The 23,667-nt window shown below is 40.3% G+C and overlaps 3 protein-coding genes across 5 annotated transcripts; 2 read left to right on the top strand and 1 right to left on the bottom strand.

Moving 5' to 3' along the window:
• Nucleotides 1-194: 194 nt before the first annotated feature.
• On the top strand, nucleotides 195-4,460 carry LOC146381884 (archaemetzincin-2). 2 transcript variants are annotated; one of them, XM_084938055.1, is made up of 7 exons: nucleotides 195-297; nucleotides 1,029-1,317; nucleotides 1,614-1,787; nucleotides 1,929-2,057; nucleotides 2,258-2,421; nucleotides 2,603-2,779; nucleotides 3,490-4,460. In XM_084938055.1, exons 2-7 carry the CDS (start codon nucleotides 1,029-1,031, stop codon nucleotides 3,643-3,645), a joined length of 1,089 nt encoding a protein of 362 aa, XP_084794181.1. In that variant the 5' UTR covers nucleotides 195-297; the 3' UTR covers nucleotides 3,646-4,460. The 2 variants fall into 2 exon arrangements, with proteins under 2 accessions (XP_084794181.1, XP_084794182.1); XM_084938056.1 differs by lacking the exon at nucleotides 195-297 and adding an exon at nucleotides 304-929.
• LOC146381883 (monocarboxylate transporter 7-like) lies at nucleotides 4,455-9,330 on the bottom strand. 2 transcript variants are annotated; one of them, XM_084938052.1, is made up of 6 exons: nucleotides 9,219-9,330; nucleotides 8,541-8,766; nucleotides 8,294-8,437; nucleotides 8,062-8,190; nucleotides 5,711-6,709; nucleotides 4,455-5,355 (listed from the first exon to the last, which is right to left on the bottom strand). In XM_084938052.1, the coding sequence occupies exons 2-6, from the start codon at nucleotides 8,761-8,763 to the stop codon at nucleotides 5,165-5,167; spliced, it is 1,686 nt and encodes a 561-aa protein (XP_084794178.1). In that variant the 5' UTR covers nucleotides 8,764-8,766; nucleotides 9,219-9,330; the 3' UTR covers nucleotides 4,455-5,164. The 2 variants fall into 2 exon arrangements, with proteins under 2 accessions (XP_084794178.1, XP_084794177.1); XM_084938051.1 differs by lacking the exon at nucleotides 9,219-9,330 and adding an exon at nucleotides 8,854-8,964.
• Nucleotides 9,232-23,667, top strand: arsg (arylsulfatase G). The gene is made up of 12 exons (XM_084938053.1): nucleotides 9,232-9,321; nucleotides 9,767-9,852; nucleotides 14,906-15,145; nucleotides 17,604-17,839; nucleotides 19,229-19,343; nucleotides 19,546-19,692; nucleotides 20,593-20,804; nucleotides 20,892-20,972; nucleotides 21,061-21,169; nucleotides 21,402-21,522; nucleotides 22,412-22,502; nucleotides 22,935-23,667. Exons 3-12 carry the CDS (start codon nucleotides 14,919-14,921, stop codon nucleotides 23,213-23,215), a joined length of 1,620 nt encoding a protein of 539 aa, XP_084794179.1. The 5' UTR covers nucleotides 9,232-9,321; nucleotides 9,767-9,852; nucleotides 14,906-14,918; the 3' UTR covers nucleotides 23,216-23,667.

Below are 23,667 nucleotides of genomic sequence, written 5' to 3'. Positions count from 1 at the left end.
ACTTATCTAGCTAACTTTAGCTGCACTAACCGAAAGTTCTTCCGCTTTCGTATGACGTCTACTTGCCAATAAGCGTGTTGAATTGTTCTCTTTAGTTTGCAACAGTCCGCTACGAGAAACCAGACCGGCAAGTTTACGATAAATCTGATTTTAATGTCTGCACTACAATACGTGATACTCCGAAGTCTTTTGGAAGACAATCGCGACTGCGAGCTTTCTTTTTTCTTTAGCCCCGCCCCTCTGTTTACATGACGTAAATATAGCTTCCGGTGTGAACAAATAGAAGTGTCGGTTAAGGTATTTTCTCATTATTGTATCCTTCCCTATTGACCCATTTGCCTTATTTGTACTTTTAAGTGTTTTAAGTGTTTTTTTATTGTGTGTCGAACAAAAGTGCAAAAACGCGTTTGCTAACTATTCTTTAGAAAATATCATATAGCATTAAGCTAGCTTGTGAGTTTATATTTACTGTAATGTAATGTAGCTGCTATTAATGTGTGATAATGGTTTTCTCTTCTTCCAGTCTCCGCTATTTAGCTGCTGACAGAACTGGACTGACCTGATATAATTAGCCTACAATTAGTGCATAAGTATTTAGCTTTTATATTCAAGGGGTTTGACAAAAGAGTTAGAATAACTGTTCAGGAAGTACAGCCATTTTACACACGGTACCTCCCTTCAGAGAATCCAAAGTAGTCGGCCCGTAATTGTAATTGTTTTGGCCAGGTGCAGTCACTTCCCTTTAATTTTAGTTTAGCTTACTTTGATCTCTTGGTGGCTTAATGCTTATCACAAAACACTAGAGTGGATCAGTCCTCCTATCTAACTCTCGGCAAGAAAGCAAAAACATTTACAAATACATTTCTCAAAATGTCAAACTTTTCCTTGCCACATGCATCCAAAGAGAGCAAGACATCCATGTAAAAGGGGTAAAAAGAATCAATTTATGTGATGGGGGATAAAAGATGGGAAAGAACATTGTCTTGTCTGCAGGGTAATCAAGTTAATGCAATGCATTTCTCCTGCAGATGAAGGTGATCCAGTACACTCCAGAGAAACTCCAAACAGCTTTGGTCTCCAATTCTCAGTATTTAACTAAGGTTTATAGTAAGTACACAAAAGAAGAAAAGCGCCTTCTGGAGGAAGGATTCCACGCTGGGCAGCCGGGTTCCCTTTTCCAACTCCTCATCGTGCACTCTGACTCTGACTGGATCCTCGCTCACCCCGAGGAGCCCGAAGACTTTGAGGCCTTCTACAGAAAGCCTTATCGCAAGACCCCAAATGAAAGCCAGAGTACTATTTATATTCAAACCATAGGTGTGCATATCTGCATATCGTGTACTTAGAATCTCTATTTCTCTCAGTTCTAGCGGAGTATGTGTGGGGAGTTGTGAAATGTTTCTCACAGGATTCAGTAGCTTTCAGCTGATGCCCTTAGCAGTGGACATAGAGAGCATGAGAAGAAAAATGAGAAAGAAAAAACTATAGTCAGTTAATTTTGGGCATTACAAATGGGTAAAGTATGTCTAGTGTGTGCAACAAAAGGGTGTAGTCTCCAAATTCAGCATGCCACTTGGTTGCTTAGGCTTAATTCTGCACTTTGTTTGTTGTAGGTTCTTTTGGAGAAGTTGCTGCCCAGACAGACCAGTATGTGGAGTGGCTGCGAGATTACTGCCAAGCCTTCTTCTACGGGCTTTCTGTGAAGTTGCTTCCAGCAGTTGCAGTGTCTGAAACAAAGTGCTCTTTCAGGGTCAACAGTAACTCTTACAACCTTCAAATCCTTACTGGTAATGACTTAAAAATAAAAACAAAAAACATACATTTAACAATTTTCCATATCAGTTAGTGACTTTGGACATTTTCCTTGCAGTGTCAATCTGGGTTGGTGCAATTTTCTTTGTCAGTACTGTTTTTCTCTTTAACTAAAGGCGATCTGCTACAATTTCTGAAGAAGAGGAAACCAAAAGATGCTTTTTGTATTGTTGGAATCACAATGATTGACCTCTACCCCAAAGATTCATGGAACTTTGTCTTTGGACAAGCTTCTCTGACAGAGGGTGAGGTTTCTAAAAGCAAAGCATTCGGTTATTCAAACACAAATCCATCTTGATGCAATTTGTTCCATGAGCATTGGGGAGGAGATGCTTAGTTTTTTGTGTGATGCAATGTGCCTGAGTAGCCACTAGATAGTGCTAAAGTGAAATACATTAGAGGGGAGATAGCTTCCTGTGCTTAAATTTTTCCTAAATGTGTACAGGAATGGGCGTTTTCAGTTTTGCCAGATATGATGACAACTTCTATAAGAGAAGTTATGCTGGGAGGCTGAAGAAGCATCTTCAGCCAAGGCAGGAGGATTATTCTGTGTTTGACGGCTATTACACTCCACCGATCACTAGCTCTCTGCTGCTTCGATCCTGCAAGGTTACTAAGAAACATCTCAGTTTACTTAATGTATTTAGTTATTGTTGGTTTGCCAGTGGTCATGATCTGCCCACTTGTATCAACACGTCTTATCAAAGCACTTATTTCCGTAGACCCTTGTAAACCTTCACTCTTGTGTCTGTTTTCAGTCTTCATTGTAACTTTGATGTTTCTGCTCCAGACCATGACTCACGAGATCGGCCACATGTTTGGAATCTCACATTGCCAGTGGTTGAGCTGTGTCATGCAAGGCTCCAACCACCTCGATGAGTCTGATCGAAGGCCCTTGGACTTTTGTCCCATCTGCCTTCGCAAACTGCAGTTCGCAATCGGCTTCAATATAGCTGAAAGATACAAGGTAATGACACATTGATTGCTGAAGACAAGGAGATAATTACAATATTAATCCCTTTACTCTCTTTACTATTTGGTTATTGAATAAATACAGCACCAGCAAGACATTAATTGGAGTTTATCAGACCATTGTTATTTTAACAAAGATATAGTCTTTGTATACTCTGTGCTGGAACAGTGAGAGTTCATCTGAGTACTTATTTGATGTAGGGTCATGGGTTAAAAATATTGATTATTTCAGATTTCTAGCAAAATCTATGCGCTGCACTGTGTCCTCAGCCTACCTGACATGCTTGAGTTCACAGTGGGCCTTTAAATCAGACTGAATTTTGACCCCAATGTGCTGAGCAAGTAGATAGTAAAAAACATATTTCACACAGGCTGCTTCACAGTGCCGGCTTGATTTTTAACTTGGCGTTTTTTTCTCGTACTTTATTTTGTTTTCCACGTTTTGTGGAAATGTCATCACACTGCACTTATTTGTTGTTTATGAAGCATCTGATAACAGTCACTGTCAAAGCAAGAATGCACAGTATTGAAAATGGAAAGATACACAGAAATACATCAAATAAAAATCGTAAAAATAAATAATATTTATTTTTAATATTTATAATATTTGTTTAATATTTTTATAATATTTATATTTTTAATAATATAAAATAATATAATAAACATCAGTTAACCTTTATTTTCTTTTTTTTTACTGTTTATCAGGCCTTACTTCACTGGATGGACGAGGATCAGACTCAAACATCAGTGAAGGCATCAGCCAGTCATACCGCACCTCACTTTACAAAACCCACCGAAGCCTTTAATGCATCCAAACTTTGGGTCTGCAGGTGTTTGGAAATTCTGGAAAAGGATCAATAATAGTTCTTTTCTACTCTGTTTGAGCACTTTATAAATTGCATTCATCCACTCAGTCATACAAGCACTTTTTACAATCCCAAAAATGTTTATATCTTCATTCTTCAGGTCTAACACTACTGGAGTAATAGAAAGCCGTACCTCTTCTGTCATTTGGTGTTTTGATGAAGGTACTTGAGAGTGCTTTCTTACACCCTCCATCCAATTTTTTTCTGTTCTTAACATTTGTGTTACTGTTTGATTTTCAAAGTAGATTTTATGTATCAAATCTACTTTGATACATGTGTATCAAATGTATCAAATGTAAATGTATCAAATGTAAATGTATCAAAAGTATTGGCTAACCACTGTAAAAAGTCTACTGAACTGTGCTGATTAAAACCCAAAACCATATGTAATGGGCATCTTGCGTGGTTGAGTGGGTCATCTACTGATCAGAAGGTCAGTGGTTTATTTCTCAGCTCCTTCAAAGCCCCCAGTGCAATGTGATGCTTAGAAAGCACTTAAAATCATAGACTAAAACACTAAACAACTCTATTTTACTTAATGACATGATGGTAGCACTTTGGAAACCTGTGTTTGCACAATGTAAATTCAATTAAACATGTAGTATGTATATAAGATTTATCATATCCTGTTAGCATTTATAGGTTTACAGGTTTTGGAAGACTAACCCAGCAAATTCCTTTTCTGTCAGTGTATCTGTGCATTCTGGGATTAATTTGCATGTTTTCAAATAAATGTTGTGTTCAGTGAATGAACATGTTGTCAGTTTGTCTGCTGGGTTTTAGAGAATAAACCACGTTCACCTGTCTGTTTCACAGTGTTGCTTTATTACGAACAAACATGTTTTTGATACAAAAATTGTTTGCGGGTTGACATCCCGTATTAAATAGCAGTGCACCGTTAACTTAGTGACAGTTTGATTTGATTGCAAGTAAGACACATATAATCAAATACTCCTGAGCTTCTGGTATTTCCCATAACAAGTGTAACAAAGATCTGTGCAACTGATTGTTCTCGCTGCTACATTAGCATCACATTTTGTCTGGCTATCGTTATTGAACTGATCACTGAGGTAATTATTGAGCGTCGGTGTTAAAGTCTCCTGTCAAACTAAGACACCTCCCTTAACGCTTAATCACTCTGAGTGTACCCTTTGTCACTGCCATCCATTAAGTGCAAGACTAAATGAAGCTTCTTCAAAGATAATTTAAAGGTACTGACACTATTAAAAACACTGTTTGGTATATCAGGTAATTAAGGCACAATTATTACTTAGATACTGTGGTCTAAAAAAATTTGAGATTGCTCTCAGAAACCAGACCTACAAAGGCATATTTTAAGCACTTAGTAAGCGTCTTTCTCTTCAGTGTATTCATGCTGTTACAGTTTATCAGCATTAGCCTTTAAGTACCGTTCTATGGCTTGAAACCTTTATTACTCTCATTTTACATCAGCTTAAAAGGTAAAACACCCTCTACATCACTTAGTGTCAAAGTCAGAGAAATCATTTGGATCTCTAGTTCCCCTCAGTTTGCTCTTCACTCTCCTCCTTGTGGGCTGCATTGCTTTCAGAGCGTCTTCTCCTCATACAGGAAAATCCTCTCTTAGCAGGCTTCACCAAACCCAGGAACAAAGCACTCAGAGCCATGCCAGCTGCACAAGAGTAGAAGGCTGATCCATAGTTATGGGTCATGTCCACCAGCATGCCTGAGGAGCAAAGGAGAATAGAGGTAGAAGTAAGAACTAAAAAGCCAGCTTGTCAAAAGGTCTATGTACTCATCTTAAACAAAGGCTGGAAGCAATTGTATTGTGTCTTGTCATGCTCTGCAGGGACTGAATCAAATATCCTGATCTGGATGATCCAGCCAAACTTCAGACTTTTGGTGTGTGTGTATTTTGCAAGATTATGAGTTGTAACTACAAGTATAAGATTCCCATAAATCCCATAAATGAACATGTGTGTTTTTCACTACTAAAATATATATTGTTTTAAGATATAGTATCATCTGTAGTAAAGTTGATCCTGGAGGTTATCTCCAGGATATATGTCATTCCTCAGTACCTCCAAGTGGTGGTCCTGCCAGCCCAGCAAAGCTCTGGATGAAAACATAGACGCCAGCAGCTGAAGTCATCCTCTCTATGCCCACCACATCATCCTCAGCCAGCAGAGGGATGTGGGTGCACACCACAGTTCCCAAGAAGAACCCATAGAGAGCACAGCACACAGCTAGGCCGTAAAACTCTGTGACCAAAGTAAATCCCACCAGCACCACAGTCAGTGCAATCACACATGCTAAAAGCACCAAAAGCTTCTTCTTCCTAAACTGCCTCCGTGTGAGGATCCATCCAATAGAGAATCGGCCTAAGATTTCAGCCACGGCTATGGTGGAGAGCATGTAGGTCGCGTGGTCCTTTTCGACTCCTCGACTCTCACTCAGCTGGATGATGTAGAGCTGTGGAGCGAAAAAGCCCAGAGTGGCAAACAGTCCAAAGAGAGAATAGAAAATGAAGCTGCACTCTTTGAGGATGGAGAAGTCCAAGAGTTTGGAATTGTTTTCAGATAACTTTTTGTCAGCTGCATTTAGTTCCTCTTTCATCGCTTGTTTTTCCACAGCTCTGCTTGTTTTTTCCTCTTTTTCAGATGTTTTTATTTCTCCCTTGCTTTCTTCCAGTTGTTCCCGTTCAATCTCCACCTTTGCTTCTTTGTGAGGTAAAGATGTCTCCTGTTGCTTGCCGCTGTCAGTGTCATTTAGAGACTGAACACCAGAGTCTGCAGTGCTCACAGAGCCTGTAGTTAGCTCGTTAGTCAAACTGCAGAAGGTATTTTGATCAGAGAATGCCTTGTTTGTCACAGAGACCCCTGAAGTTGTGCCCTCTGTACAGTCATTATGTTTGCTCAGATCTTTTAAGGTTAAGGTGTCAGCCTCTGGTTTCAGCGTCTCATTGGGTTTAATAATTATCGGCCGAAGCAATGCGCCACAGATGATGATGACGCTTTGCAAAGCTCCTAATACTGCCATGGTATTTCTCCAGCCAATATGGTCCCTTAGTGCTGCAAAGGCTAAGAGGGAAGAAGAGGCATTCCATGAGTGTCCACAAACAAATCTGCACGAGTATTAAGTATGTAATGTTCAAGATCTGGCTTTTATGAAATGAAAATGTGATCTTGAAACTGTTGCAAACTGTAATATTTTCTTGATATTATTTGGGAATAATAATCACGTTTTTTGTCTGTGAAGGTTCTCAGTCATCCAGGTCATCGTAGTCAAAGGAGCTTGCAAAGAAAAGCGTCTGGACTTCTTTAAGTTACTTGAAGACGTTTCACCTCTCATCCGAGAAGCTTCTTCAGTTCTAAGGTCAAATGGTGGAGAGTCCCAGATATAAACCTAGTGGGAGTATCCCCCCACAGAGGGACAAAAGGACCCCCTGATGATCCTCTAATCGCCTGAGCCAAGGTGTGAAACTGGGTGTGGGTCCCAATCAGCCAGAGTTTCGAGTGTGTTCATTGTGAAACCTGGCCCCACCTTATCATGCGAATTCCTGAGGTCAGATGGCCCAGGATGTGAGTGGGCGTTAAGGCGTCTGGGAAGGGATCTCAAAACTGGATTATAGATGGCAGAGAGTTGGTGTCGTAAACCCCCGCCTCTGTTCAAAGATGGTCGCTCACAGTGGACATAGATGGCTTCTTTCACTCCTCTTTCAAACCATCTGTCCTCTCTGTCCAAAATGTGAACATTGGCATCCTCGAAAGAGTGTCCTTTATCCTTAAGATGCAGATGGACAGCTGAGTCTTGTCCTGTGGAGGTGGCTCTTCTGTGTTGTGCCATGCGCTTGTGAAGTGGCTGTTTGGTCTCTCCAATGTAGAGGTCTGGGCATTTCTCGCTGCACTGTACAGCATACACCACATTGTTAAGTCTGTGTTTTGGCGTTTTGTCTTTCGGGTGAACCAGTTTTTGTCTGAGCGTGTTGCTGGGTCTGAAACGACACCAACTCTCTGCCATCTATAATCCAGTTTTGAGATCCCTTCCCAGACGCCTTAACGCCCACTCACATCCTGGGCCATCTGACCTCAGGAATTCGCATGATAAGGTGGGGCCAGGTTTCACAATGAACACACCCGAAACTCTGGCTGATTGGGACCCACACCCAGTTTCACACCTTGGCTCAGGCGATTAGAGGATCATCAAGGGGTCCTTTTGTCCCTCTGTGGGGGGATACTCCCACTAGGTTTATATCTGGGACTCTCCACCATTTGACCTTAGAACTGAAGAAGCTTCTCGGATGAGAGGTGAAACGTCTTCAAGTAACTTAAAGAAGTCCAGACGCTTTTCTTTGCAAGCTCCTTAATCACGTTTTTTCTAACCCCCGTCACTCACACTTGTCTTTAAAGCGTCTTTATAAAAAACATCCCACCTGGTGCCAAAGCAAACATTGACAGGGACTCTCCAGTAGAAGCGACAGCAGTGGCCAGAGATCGCCGATGGTTGAAATACTGAGAAAGGATGGTCACCGTGGGGAGGAAGGTCAGACAGTAACCCATGCCTGCACAGTTGAATAAATATGTACAAGAAATTCAAAGAATAACAGCATTGTGTGCAAAGTTTTTTGAAGTGGAAAAGTAGTGAAAAAGTGACTAAATGAATACCTGCAACTAATCCGTAGGTGATGTAGATTTGGTTTATGGAGCTGGTAAAGATGGTGGCGATGGTGCCAGAAGTAATAAGCAGTCCTCCAGTCATGACAACAAGTTGAAAGCCAAAGCGGTTGGTCATCATGGAAGCAAAAGGAGCTAAGTGGTACAGTGATTCTCATTATTTCAATGTTATTTTTGTATGCATGTAATGTTAAGTTTTGTAAAGCTGCAGCCACATAGCAACAACACATGTGCTTACCATTGAATGCCATGACAAACACACTAATGGAAACAATCCAGGAGACTCGACTGTTGGTCTCTCCAAACTCATCTATCAAGTTCTGGAGGAAGATGCCAAAGCTTTTGATGGTGCCATAGGTGAACACCTCCACCAAGAAAAACGCCACAGCCACCACCCATCCCCAGCCACCGTCAGGGACCTCCGAGTACACATTGGGCCCCAAGAAACCACTCAATCCCATGCCCTGGAAAGAAAAACAGCGGATTAGCATAACTGCAAAGTAATCAATTAAAAAAAAAAGTAATAATAATAATAAATCAAATGTGCGTACTTTGAATGGATGATCGAATTAAGACAAAAACACAAATTTGGGTGGCAACAAATGCTGGACTGTTACTGTAGAGGCGCTCTGACGCGTCAACGCGAGCGGAACGAGAATGCGCCCATAGCCGCAGGACACTGGCCGGGACTCGCAGTAAGTAATTACAGATCAAACCCACAATTCCGTTTCGCTCACACAAACCGGCAGGAATACTTTAATGACGCATTCGGGGAAAATTCGTCTTAAACTGGAAATTGCTCTCCGGGCAGCCTGAGCGGTAAATGTAAGGAGAAGCGAGTTGCCTTTTTTTTTTCTTCTAGCAATAAACGATCCAGCATCAGGGGGCGCACGCGCTGCTGTGGTGCTGTAGGTACCTGCCGCACAAAAGCCAGCTTCAGCTCCGTGAGGACTGAGTCACTCTCCGCGAAAAAGCTTTTTCAAGTGTTCCTCTTCTGATCACAGTCTGAGTAAGAGGTGGTAAGCCTGATCCTTGTCAAATTACTCAAATCAGCTGACTTGATAACTGGTAGAAGTTCATATAGTGTTACACTCTCTTTTATATCGGTCTTTCTTTAGCTGCTTGCCTCTTAAATAAAGTCTCTCTGTACATTCTTACGGACATCTGTTTAATGTACAAACACTGGCAGTGCTGCAACCAAAGATGGTCAGGAGGGGGAAAGGCAACAGCCGCTGAAGTTCAGTCTCTCCATTCTCCCTGATCAATTATTAATGAAGCTGAGCAAATATGTTTTTATTTTTGTAAGAACGGGAGAAAAAATGAAGCAATAATGACAGATTAAATCCTAAATCCTTAAATGTACCACCAGGTGATATAGAAATACAGCTCCTTTGTGAAATTATGTGCAGGAATTATACATTTTCCATGCATCTGAGTATTTTTTTTTTTTTATGGGATTCCCAGGTCTCCCAACCTACCTGTGTTTGGATTTATAATCTCCAGCGTAGTTTGTTTGACCTCATAACTCTCCAGAGCTGCAAACCTGTTGTGTAAGTATCCCCCTCCTACCAGATTTTGTAAAATTTCTGAACCTAGCCTTCATAAGCTGTGCTGGTATGTTAAGCATAGTGTAAATCCTGTTTTTGATATACAGGCTTCTCATATTACATGTCATATATTGTTGAAAAACAAACAAACAAACAACTATGGCATTCTGTACACCTGCTGTAAATTTTCAGTTAAATGGTAAATGGCCTGTATTTATATAGCGCTTTACTAGTCCCTAAGGACCCCAAAGCGCTTTACACATCCAGTCATCCACACATTCACACACACATTCACACACTGGTGACGGCAAGCTACATTGTAGCCACAGTCGCCCTGGGGCACACTGACAGAGGCGAGGCTGCCGGACACTGGCGCCACCGGGCCCTCTGACCACCACCAGTAGGCAACGGGTGAAGTGTCTTGCCCAAGGACACAACGACCAAGACTGTCCAAGCCGGAGCTCGAACCGACTACAAGGCGAACTCCCAACTCTTGAGCCACACAATTACTCTGTATTCTTTTCTGTAAAGCATTTATTATTACATGCAAAAGCAAACACACACAAGCACATCAATGGATCACATTTTGACTTTTGTTGCCATGATGCCAGGTCTCTCTTGAAAATTAGATTTTTAATCTCAATGAGATTTTTTACCTGGATAAATAAAGGACTAATAAAATAAAATAAAAACATTTTAACATATATTTTGTGACACTTACTAAGCTGTTCAGTGAATCTTCCATTAACATTTTAATTTTATGCATATGCTTACACATCCCTTTATTAGATAAACTGCTTGTTAACTCAAGCAGTAGAACATGTGATTGGCTGTTAACTCAGCCAATCACATAGCAGAAATTCAGTGTATTTAGGATTGTAGACATGGTCACTGAGCATCAGAATGGAGAAGAAAGGTGATTTAACTGACTCTGAACCTGGCAGGGCTGTTAGTGCCAGATGGCCTGGTCTGCAGGGATTTTCCCACACGATCATCTCTGGGCTTTACAGAGGTCAGATTAGATTGGCCAGACTGCTTTGAGCTGATAGGAAGGCAGCAATAACGTAACCACTTGTTAGAGCCAAGGTATGCAAATAAGCATCTATGGATGAACAGCACATCAAACCTCGAAGCAGATGGGCTAAAGCAGCAGAAGACCACACTGGGTGTCACTCATGTCCAAACTGGACAATAGAAGATTGGAAAAATGTTGCCAGGTCAGATAAGTCTTGATTCACATGGTAGAGTTAGAATTTGCATAAACAACATAAAAGATTGGTGGTGGTTGTAGTGTAATGGTGTGGGGGATAGTTTTTGGTTTTTGGTCTTGTGTACCTAATAAAATAGCTGGTGAGTCACCCTCAACCAGTTGTGGCAGATGGATTGCCCTCCCTGAGCCTGGTTCTGCCAGAGGTTTCTTCCTGTTGAAAGGGAGTTTTTCCTTCCCACTGTTTGACTGTTGGGATTTTCTCTCTATTATTGTTGTAATAATATATATTTTATATATATTGTATGGTAAACTACAATATTAAACCTCTCAAGGGGGCTGTTTTTGTGATTTGGTGATATATAAATAAAACTAATTTTAATAAACTGTTTTTTTAAAGGTCAACATTTAACTAATTTACTAACAAATTAACTAATGTTTAATCAGTACGCACAAATGGTTCGACTCTTTAAAAGTATCATTTCATAACCTAAGTGATCCGTTTCTTAAATATTATCAAATGCATCAAGGAAAGTAGTCACAAGACGAAACTAATCCCGAAGGATATAATCGACATTTAGACATGTTTAAGGCGTTGAAAAATACTAACTGACAACCACAGACTGCAGCTTGTTTTTTTTCTTTTGGGGTTTTTTCAGGCGTTTGAAATTTTTCTACCTTTATCGTCTTTGTGTGGATCCGAATTAATAAAGAAATATGATATATATGTGCTATAAAATTAAATAACATAAAATATAACGGTTTAATTGACCACTGAACAATATTTAGCTGTAAAGAAATAACTTTAAATTAAGAGCCAGAGACGCGGGTGGTAATGTTAACCTTTGGGTGCCCCACCCCAACGGTCCGTTCTCGTGCGACTGACGCAATCCGGTCAGTCTGCGGGGGCGCGTGATACCCTTGGGCAATAACGTCTAAATAAGTGCTCACAAATAGTTTGTAAGTATTTGTGCGTCGCGTTGTGCGTCGCGTGTTGAGCGGATAATTATTTGAAGTAGCTAATTAAAAGCGAACGTATTCGTTTGTAATGACATGGCTGTAATAAGTCGGAGTGAGCTGTCTCACCGGTAAGAAGCTACTTTCAGAGGGTCCTGTCTTCGCTCGTTGCTATAGTCCCGTAAGTGGCGTGCGAGCGACGTCAATGAACTTAAGCTTAACTTATGGTGCACATATTTCCACAGGCGTTTTTTTTTTTTCTCACAAGGACACACACGTGTACACAGACACCCACACTCACATATATTACATATATGTAAGCACGTGTACAAGCATGCTGTATCAGATAAAAGCTGACATTCATGAACGAGAACGGGGTGGGGGGTGGAAGAAGGGGTTAAAGAGATCTGGTTGCAGCCAGTTCTTCATAGTACCCCGGCAAACTAAACACACATACACACACAAAGTTCTTTAACTTGGGGTGTTGAGTTGTTTGAGCGGTGCTCTGAGTTAATAGATGGCCAGAGAAAGAGAGAGACAGACTGGGAGTTTGTGCCCAACCTCAGGCTTGAATATTTGAAAAACGTTTTGTCAAATCAGAAAAGTACAGATTTGTTGTTTGTTTGTTTTTTAAATCCCTAAACTTTGTTTGATTAAAAAGTGATGACTGCCATTTACCCGAATTAAGGATTGCACTTTTTAGGGTATCCTTCTACAGTTACACTGTCCATTCATACATAATGTAATACTTGTTTTTTTCTTAAGGATTCTTTAAAAAACACTTAAACACACACTGTCCAAGGCACTAACTCTGCTGCTCTATGCCAAAAGATTTTACTCACTGACATCTGACCCAGTGGGCTTACTGATGACTCTTTCGATGCACCTATAAAATTTCAGCTTTTTTGTTGATTAATTCTTAACCACAAATGCTGACACCATCTTAAAACTGTTAGGAACTAGACAAACATCACACGTGCTGGTGTGATGAAGCAGAAAGTTGAGCACGGGTCGTGATCAGAGGCTAACTGATTTGCCCTCAACAAACTAGGCTGCTTTGATGAAAAGTGGGTTGCAACAGGAACACTACCTGCATGATTAGAGAGATCGCGTCTCTTATTACAGGATATGTAACAGGTTTTGAAATGATTTAAGGTAATTTGGATCGACTGATCTCTTTATTCTGTGTAAGCTTACTCTGCAAAATCTTGAAATGTAGTTAGTAATTTTCCATAGAAGCTTAAACATAGCGGCATCTTGGTCCATGCTAGTTTATAATACTCTGATCCTAGACTGCACAACAGTCACAAACACTCAGATTTAAAACTAGTAGCACTAGTCAATACCTGATACTAGTTAATAAAGCTGTATTATTGATGTGTTGTGTTGATACACAGGGATGTCTAGCATGTTCACCATTCTGTAGCATCAAGTCTTCTTTTAACAACAGCTCATAATCTGAGTAGACCAGGTGCTGGACATTTGAGAGAGAAATATGGTCACATTGTACTGGGTCGTTTTTGTCATATTTTTCCTGTCATGGTGTGCCAGATGTTTTCAGCTGGTGAAAGGTCTTCACTTCAGCACCTGATCTCTTCTCCTATGAAGTCATGCTGCTGTAATCGTTGCAGTGCGTGGTTTATCTTCATCGTGCTCAAATATACAAAGACTTCACTGAAAAAAATGTCATCTGGATGTTGCTCTAAAACTTGTATATACCCTTCAGCAGTGATGCTGCTTTTTGAGGTGTGCAAGCTGACAATTCCATAAGAACTGATGCATCCACGTACCATCAGAGTTGCAGGTTTTTGAACCAAGCACTGATAACAAGCCAGATAGTCCTTTGTTTGATGTCCATGTCTTCCAAAAATAATTTAAAATTTTGATTTGTCTGACCAAAGAACAGTTTTTCACTTTGCCTGAGTCCATTTTAACTTAGCAGCGTTTCTGGATCATGTGTAAACACTGGTTCTGCTTTGTACAGTAGAGCTTTAACCTGCATATGCAGATTTTAATTCACTTCCTCCTGAGGCTGTCATGATTTGGCAGTGTGGTGGGAAGTATGTGGACCAAAATGTAGGACTCTTGATAGAAAATAAGCTCCAGAGGCAGGTTTATTATGGAACTCTTACATCAAAAGCTGAGCTAATAATCAACAACCGATAATCACTAGTGGACGTGGAACAAGGACAACACACTACCAAGTGGGAAAGAAATGACAAGAAACAAGGGGACATTCAGACGACGACAAAGAAGAGGAAACAGGTGGGAGCATAGTTTGGACCAATCACGGAAACAAGACTTGGGAAAGTAAAGCCGAAGGCTAAACACCTGGGACAAAGTTTACCAAAATAAAACAGGAAGTAACTAAAACGGGAGAACACTGAACGCAGAAAAGGAGAGTTCTCTGTGTTAGGTGTCACAGGAACTGCAGAGGGAGACGTAACAAAAAGGAAGAGAACGTAAACAAACTAAAACCAAGAACTAAACTACAGCCTAAGGATATAAACAAAGAAGCACACCATTGATATCTACAATCCGTGGATAAAAAAATTAGAACTAATAACTCAGAACACTAAACAATATAAATCTTAGTCCATAACTCAAAATGCTGAGTCAAAAGATTCACGACCATGACGGAGGAGCTATCACGAGCATCCAGTATTGATTTTTAGTCTTGTTCCTTCCTTTTCAGTCTCTGTGTTGCTGCCATACAATTCAAAGTGAACAAACAGTCTTTGTGAAATATTTCTATGTTTTCTTTGCTCTATCTGTTCTATTGTGATTAGAATATGGGCTTTTAGATTTGTAGATCATTGCTTTCCGTTTTTATTATTACAAAGCATCCCTTTTTGGGGATTTAAGGTTATAATTGCGAGTAATCTTTTGCAGGTTTTGATTCAAAATGGCGGAGGGCACACCCCAGCTTCCTCTTGCTGCAATGCTGCTATTCGGGCTGCTGCTCCACACAGTGTCCCAGCATGGACCCACAGCTGATAAACCCAAAGAGAAACCCAATTTCATCATCATACTGGCAGATGACATTGGCTGGGGTGATCTGGATGCTAATCAGCTCGAAGAGAGGGCAAACAACACACCTTACCTCAACCTGATGGCCCTGCAAGGACTAAGGTACAGAATTTGATTCAGATCTATGAACCTTCTCTTATTTTATATTCATTATGTATCAGACGGATGTTTCTACCCTTGGGTGTTTTTGATGTCAGTATTTCAATACTATTATCTGAGGCACAGTACACCAGCATATATAGTTCAGTACTAGTAAACTCAGTGATGGAGAATACTGCTGCTTTGACAGTCATAAAGGCTAAAAAGGCTTGATGTTCACAGGGTACTGTATCAAAGAATATTAATGGAAGGTGGACTGGAGGGGACAATTCAATTAAGTAAGCGCTTTGGCAACAGTGGGACGGAAAAATGCTCTTTTAACAGGAAGAAACTTCTAGCAGAGCTAGGCTCATGGAGGGGCGGCCATCTGTCATGGCCGGTTGGGTTTGAGGTGAGCAACACAGGATGAAGGCATGCTCTGGAACTGAGCTAGAGATTAATAATAAGTAATTATTATTAACCACACTACCACAATTAGTTAATAATTAGTGTCACAGGAAAAGATGTACAAGCAACAGGAATGGTTCCAACCTCCAGAGGTGGAGTGAGGATATTGTCAGTGCATCAAGAGGTAGCACACATTGATGTCTTCTGAAAAAGAGCTGTGACCTTTGCATTTCTAATTAAGTCTAACCTTATCTGAGCTCAGGGGAAAAGTAAGTGGACTGTTGTTCAGTGGCCCAACGTTCTCTTTTTAGACAAAAGTCAATATTGTGTTTAGAAATCAAGGACCTACACTCTAGAGGAACACCAGAGAGATTAAGAATACAAGTCCGGTGGGAGTCTGTGATTTTGAGTGCCATACTATCTTCTCATATTGGTGGCGGATGGTGCAGTGTGTTTGATGAAATCCACAATCAGCTTAGTCATTTTTGAGCCCTCCATCTATTGACATTCTTTATGGAGATGCTGATTTCCTTTTCCAGCAAGGCATAGCACATGGCAACTGTGATGGACCAAGTTGAAAAAGCAGGAGGACTCAAAGGAATGAATAGAAAATAGAGTTTCCATTTATTTAACCCCAAAAATCATATTTACAAAAGTAACAAATGTTGAGCTCATAAAAGAGATCAAAGAAACAAATCGAAGCTCAGGCAAAGACTGCAAACTTAACAAACCAAGCAACTGCCCAAACAAACATAACTGACCTAAACAGGAAATGACACACAAGGGTATATATAATGGCTGATCAGACCACTATGACACACGAGGGGTAACTAAACAAAACACAATTATAAACCACAAAAATGATGCAGTACCGCCTGGTTTGTTTATAAACTAAACACCAAAGAAGAAAATCAAAACCACTGAACCCTAAACTCAAATATCTAATCAAATACAAAAGCTTTTTTTAAATTAAAGAAAATACACATTCTCCCCTTCAGCAGGAAGTGGTGGTGCGGTCCAATTATCGCTCTTTGTATTTAGTGGTTTCAAACCTTGTCCGGCAACTCCCAGGGATGATGGCAGGTAAGTAGAAAAAAAAACAAAGGTTAGTCAGAAATCAAACAAAATAATGAACTGGTATGAATACATAACCTAAATGTGCACGCTTACAAATGGAACAAATGTATCCAAACCAATCAATAAACTTATTGGAAACTAAAATGTGTTATTGTGTTCAAATGAAGAAATGAAAATACACAAGCGTTATCGACTTTAGAGTGTGGCCATGGATTTGGCCGTCACAGCAGCAATGCCAAAACTACTACCAAATAAATTGTTGACCATGTTATTACTGTTTGATTAGCAAGCCAGTTTGCTTGACCTGAAGTCCATAGAGAAAATATATGGGATATTATGTTAGAGGAAGACTTTGAGGCAGGAAGTTAAGTTACAAGTGGAGCCTTTGTTTGTCAGTCCTTTTAAAGACAAAGTACTCACACAGACCATGGGAAAAGGAACAAAAGTGGAAGCACAACAACAACAAAGCATGACAGAAGGCATCAGGCAACACCGGAACAAACAGAAATCCAGAAAACATGAAACACAGGACATAAAAGCATCTTGATCATGTATTTACACAGATAACACAGAGCAGAACACACAAGGAAACGGTTCATATCAACAGGAGTCAGTATGAGAGATGCATACAGTCACAAAGCCATGCAGGATAACTAGAACTAGACACTAAAAAGAACTCTCCAATGTAAACCTGTCAGATAACATTGAGACAAGAAGACTCCTGCACATTAACTAAGATGAAAGAGACAATGAAAGTTATGAAGCACAGATACATAAACAAAACAGGGGACACAGTCTGGGAAATAGAATAATAAAATCAGAAGTCAGTGATTTTGCAAGAAAATTTCACTAAAATGACAGTGAAATAAAGCAAAAGTGAAGCTTGATGTGGTTATAATAATAATGAAAACTAAACAGAAACTTAAAAAATTCAAGAATAACACAAAACCACAAGATGGTATGATGATAAAATATTTTTATGTTTTTAATTCTCTAGAATGACCGACTTCCACTCCCCAGCCTCAACATGCTCTCCGTCCCGTGCTGCTATCCTGACAGGTCGTTATGGCCTAAGAAACGGGGTGACTCACAACTTCGGGGTGAAGTCTCTAGCTGGCCTGCCTCTGTCTGAAGTTACCTTACCCCAGCTACTACAGAAGGCAGGATATCACACTGCCATGATCGGGAAATGGCATCTTGGACACAATGGACTATACAGTCCAACTAACAGAGGTATGTGGGACATTTAAGCAAAGTGTCTGTCAACTTCATGTAGTGGAAAAAATAGCAGTTAGTTTTAGATAAGAACTATTTAAGTGCAAAATATAAGCATAATAATATAATATAATAAAATAATATAATGATATATTACACCGTGTCATTATTTATTTAACAAAAACTGAGCCAAAATGTGGAAGCAGTGTTTAAAAAATAAGTGTAGTCCATGGTTTAATAGCTTATAGAATCACCTTTAGCAGCAATAACTTTAAATATTCATTTTCTGTGTGACTTTGTCCCTCATGTTGTCTTCCCTCGCTTTCAAAGGTTGCTGAGGTTTATGCACAGCTCTTTTAATGCCCCAACATAGTATTTTAGTCAGGTTGAGGTCTGGAATTTGACTGGCCCATTATAACATCTTGATTTTGTCTTTGTCAGTCATTCTGATGTGGATATGCTGCTACATGTGGGATCAGCCAGATGGCCTCACATTTCACTCTAGAATACTTTGGTAAATCAATGCAGAAGTCTTGTGCTTTGTTCACATTTAACATCACAAAACTAAACCATTCTACCTTTAAAACCTTTGAAACGACAGACACTGTGCTTTCTTTTACCATGACAGTATATTAGACTTTTGCTTTTGTCACTTCAATATGTAAACCTTTGATACACAATTTGATACACAATTTTATTTAAATGTACTGATAAGGTTTCAAAAAATCTGTTCTAAATCACAGTAAATTGTATGTTTCAACTGGAAACCACAAGCTACTCTATACTTTGAGAATTTATAGTATTTAAGTATAAGAGTGTATAGTCAGCTGCTAAGAGCTGCTAAGAGTTAGCAAAATGGCAGCAGTACAGCCAGAAGAAATGCTGAAAAAACTAATGTGCAGGTATTTATCTATCAGTTGAGCATTCGATACTTTTTGTGTGTTTCACATAAAACAGTGATCAGTGGGTTAATGTAGACAGTTTTCCTGTTGCACAATGCTGTATCTTTCCACTTAAGTTTTGTTGTTTGGTATCTGTGAAACATTGCCCAACCTCACTGCAGGGAGCAGACTGCACAGGGTCACTAATCACGTCCTCCAACCAGCTGTGTCTAGTGAGACAACATATTTGCACCTGACAACACACAGGACAGACTTACAACTGCCCCCGTCCCATCCCCTTCCCTGCACCACAACCACAAAAGTTTCACATCAGCATCTTTAAAGCACTGACTGGCCTTGTGCTCAGGCAGTTATAAACAAGTAGTGCAGGGAAAAATACCTGACTACTCTAGTTACCATAAGGACACATGTAGAGAGTTGAGAGATAAGACCTTTTTTATGGTAAGGTGATAACATGCTGATACTTTGATCAATATTTGCAATATTTTCTATATCTCTTGTGCAGGTTTTGACTACTACTTAGGTATTCCCTTCAGTAATGACATGGGGTGTACTGATATCCCAGGATACAACCTGCCCCAGTGCCTCCCCTGTGACTCATTTGGACCACAAGTGATCAGGTGTAGTACTGTGACAGTGTCAAACAATAATGAACGTATAGGTTGCACAGTGACTAGCAATACTTTGCAAGTAGCTATTTATTTATTATAAGTATTTTTTTTCACTATACTATAACAACCATGAATGGATGCCAGTTCTTTCTTCCAAGGCCTCACCAAGCCAAATGTAGTTTTATTACAATCTATTGTTTTTGTGCTCTAGATTGAAGAGGAACATACATGGAGGTTGTTATTCCAGAATCGGCCTTCCTCTGATTGAAAATAGCACTATTGTGGAGCAGCCGCTTGACCTGTGGACACTAACAGAGCAATACAAGTCTGCTGCACTCCGGATTATACACAATGCAAGGTACAATGAGGTTGCACTAATTTACACAGACCTTACACCTTCCTAGTACTGGGTTGAACTCAGTACAGAACTGTATGAGCAGACATCTGTAGTTGATTGCCTTGGATGAGAAAAGGAGAAAGTGCTGCAGTCTACACAGTTGTCTATGTTTATCATAATGAAAGAACATTACCACAATGTTTTAGTACTGTATGCACTATATAGCAGTGTTACATATATAAACTCTGCAAATGTATCCCCAAGAGATAAGAGTGCTGGTAGTACTATTGAACACAAACTATGTATTTATGTGATGTAGGGCTGGGAGGACATAATTGGACCCTGCTGTTTGCAGCTGTGTGCGAAAGGCAACATGCCTTTATGTTACATGACTGCATCATTTGAATGAGTGTAGCTGTGATTGTAAGTAATGAGTTGTAAAGACATAGAAGGGTTTGTTTTGTTTTTTATCAGTGAAGCTCTTTTAAGTTGATAATGCTGTGTTTTGGATTTAAAAATTAAATTGCAAGCACAGAACTGCTTGTTTTTTGACAGACATGTTTTTGTTTCAGTTTAAGCATGAGTAAAAATGGGTAATTCTGATGTAGAAGCTGGTTTGGAGCTTTTGAATGAAGCACAATACAGCACAATAGCATGGCAGATATCCTGAGGCATCATCAGCAGGAAATACACCGCTGATGGCTGCTCTCCAAGTACCCCATAACTGTGTTTGTCCAGGATTACTGTTATGTTGCTGTGACAAGTGTCTGAAATAGCATTTGGCAGTCAGTGAATGAAGAGTTTGTCAGGTCATTTAGCTTTAATACAAATCTGCTTGTAAGCCAATAGTTTATTTTTTCAATGCAGCATCCGCCAGCCTTATTTTTTGACACAGTTTCCTTTTATTAATTGTATTTTCAGTGAGCGAGGACAGCCTTATCTGCTCTACATAGCACTTGCTCATATGCACGTCCCCTTGGCCCCTCCACTATCTCCAGATGCCCCTACCACTGATAATCACCCAAATAGTGGAGTGTATGCTGCCAGTCTGCGAGAGCTGGATAGTCTGGTTGGGGCAATAAAGAATGCTTCTGAGGCCACAGACAGAGACAATACACTCATCTGGTTCACTGGTTGGTCACCTGGATTCATGTCTGATATTCTGAGAAAGCCTGTAATACTGTCTTGAATGTCTTGCCTTGTGTGCACACTCTTTATAGGTGACAACGGTCCATGGGAACAGAAATGCCAGTATGCAGGAAGCGTAGGGCCCTTCAGAGGCAAATGGCAGACCAGCAAAGGTAAATAAAATAAGCTTTCTGAGCAGTATAACGTCCACTTTATTGCTTTGCATCATCATATTTACATTTTTTTCTGCCTGTGTACTAGGTGGCGGTTCAGCTAAGCAGACTACGTGGGAGGGTGGTCACAGAGTGCCTACAGTGGCTTATTGGCCTGGAAGGATTCCTGCAAATACCACCAGCTCGGCCCTGCTCAGGTGCACCACTTTAGTAGCATGCACAGGCTAGTTTATATCATTTAAATAGGTATATGCATACAATATATTTGTGAATATAGATGAGCAATTTTATAGATCCTATAAAATATATGACTACCCTACACGGTCATAAAGCCAAAGAGTACAGAAGAACCTTGTTTACTGACTCACCCAACAGTCTTTTACCAGCCATTAAAAACAGTGCTTACTCACTCCTTATCTCTTTGTGCAGTGGTATGGACATCTTCCCAACTGTTCTGTCTCTGGCGGGGGTAACACTCCCTTCTGACAGACGTTATGATGGCATTGATGCCACAGATATCCTCCTACATGGTGAACAGTTGGGCCATGAGGTGAAAAAAAATTCACTTTGAATTTATATTTAGCTGTATACACTTGCTGGCCACTTTGCTACGTACACCTGTTCAGCAGTTGTTAGTGCCAGTCAGGCTGGTCTGAGTATTTAAGAAACAGCTGATCTGCTGGGATTTTCCTGCACAACCATCTCTAGGGTTTGCAAAGAATGGTCCAGGAAAAGGAGATAATATCCAGTGAGCGACAGTTCTTTGGTCAACACTACTTTGTCGATGACATAGGTCAAAGAAGAATGACCAGCTGATGGGAAGATAACAGTAACTCAAATAACCACTCATTACAACCGGCGTTATCAGAAGAGCATCTCTAAATGCGGGGTCAGAATTTGGCTTGAATAGAATAAAAGCATAGAACGATCCTGGCTTGTGTCCATGGTTCAGTCTGCTGCTGGTAGTGTAATAGTGTGAGGGATGCTTTCTTATATTCTCTGAGAACCAATTGAGTACCAGTCGTTTAAATGCCAAAACCTGAGTATTGTTGTAACTATATCCATGCTTTTATGACCACATGTACCCATCTTCTGATAGCTCATTCAAGTAGGATAAAATGCCATGTCGCAAACCTCACAATCTCTTACACCTTTTGGATGTGGTGGAACAAGCAGTTTGCATCATGGGCATGCAGCTGACAAATCTGGGCCACTATTTGACGCTATCGTGTCGACGTGGACCAAAATCTCTGAGAGTTTTGACAACTTATTGAATGCTTTGATTATTTATACCGTGAAGATTTAGGGCAGTTCTGAATCCCAAAGAGGGTTTAGCCTGGTATTAGCAAGGTGTATTACCAAGTGGCCTGCGAGCGTACTTTTCACAGTGATGTTGTATTTTTGAGTTGCCTGCAGACATCAATCCTTCTTTTCTGTAGTTTCTCTTCCACCCTAACAGTGGTGCTGCAGGGAGGTTTGGTGACCTTCAGACAGTTCGCAGTGGGAGACACAAAGCTTTCTACATCACAGGTACTGGTCAAATGGACCATCCACAGTCCATTACACAACAGTCGGGCATGATGTCATGTTATTAAAACAGCTTGAGAAACAAACTTCTCTAATGCTGATGACGTGTTTATTCACGTATGTTTGCAGTGCTGCTTGTTATGCCCTACCACTGTGGTGGATGGTTTACATAATGTCATCATGGTGGTACCAGACTGGTGACCCTGCTCTGCAGACAGATGTTTAAAAGAGAAAAACAACCCTAAAGGCTACATTGTAGCAGATTCGTTCTCATCCTGAAGCATCATCTTGCAAAAATGACTATCTTTGCATTTATTTAAATAATTCTAAACCCTGAACTAAAGTAGTAACTCAGCAGTGTTTCAGAACACTCTTCAATTTAATGTAGGCGAAAAGGGGCTTATGGGGAATGCATGTATTCCTGTTTCTTTATAGGTGCAGCAGAAGCATGCGGTGGAGAAACAGGAAAGCAGCAGGTTCACGATCCTCCACTAATATTTGATCTTGAGCGTGATGAGGCTGAGGAAACACCTTTGGATGTCAAGACAACTGAATACCAGGTGGTAGCGGAGAGGATCGCTCGGAGGAGGGAGAAGCTATTATGGGACATCGCCACTGACAAGTCAGTGTCCATCGCAGATTACAGGACAGACGAGTCAGCAGCACCGTGCTGTGACCTGACACAGACTGTTTGTCGTTGCCCCAGGCTGGGTTGAGGGTGGGATTCACATGTAAACACTCACACAAGAGGCTGATAAGAAAGGCTCACAGATGGAGAAACAAGTCTCACTTGTGATTAGCACTTTGTTTGTAGAAGAAGCCATTAGTGAAAGGGTTCAATGGCCAGAGGCTACAGGACATGTACAAACAGGAGGAGAGGGCAAAGAGAAGTAGGTGGATGAACTTTGGCCTGTTAGTAAAACAGTGGCTGGAGTAATTCTCAGTAATTTTAGAAAAATAACACATCTTATATCAGATCATAAGACATACTAAATTTAGTGGATAGGATTGGGCTTAGGGCAGAGACCTTTGTTGCGATAATCAAATTTTGGAGACCAAACTTCTGAAAATAGATCCTTATTGTTATCTTGTTGAATATTTGATGACTTTTAATATAATATTCAAACATTTATAATATAATTACAAATAAAAAACAAACAAAACAAAA

The sequence above is a fragment of the Perissodus microlepis genome, chromosome 8 (genome assembly GCF_051167445.1).
Source record: "Perissodus microlepis isolate ML-2025 ecotype Zambia chromosome 8, ASM5116744v1, whole genome shotgun sequence".
Classification (NCBI taxonomy): Eukaryota; Metazoa; Chordata; class Actinopteri; order Cichliformes; family Cichlidae; genus Perissodus; species Perissodus microlepis.
The sequence above is the reverse complement of the archived record's forward strand: the minus strand, read 5'-3'. Positions and strand labels throughout refer to the sequence as shown.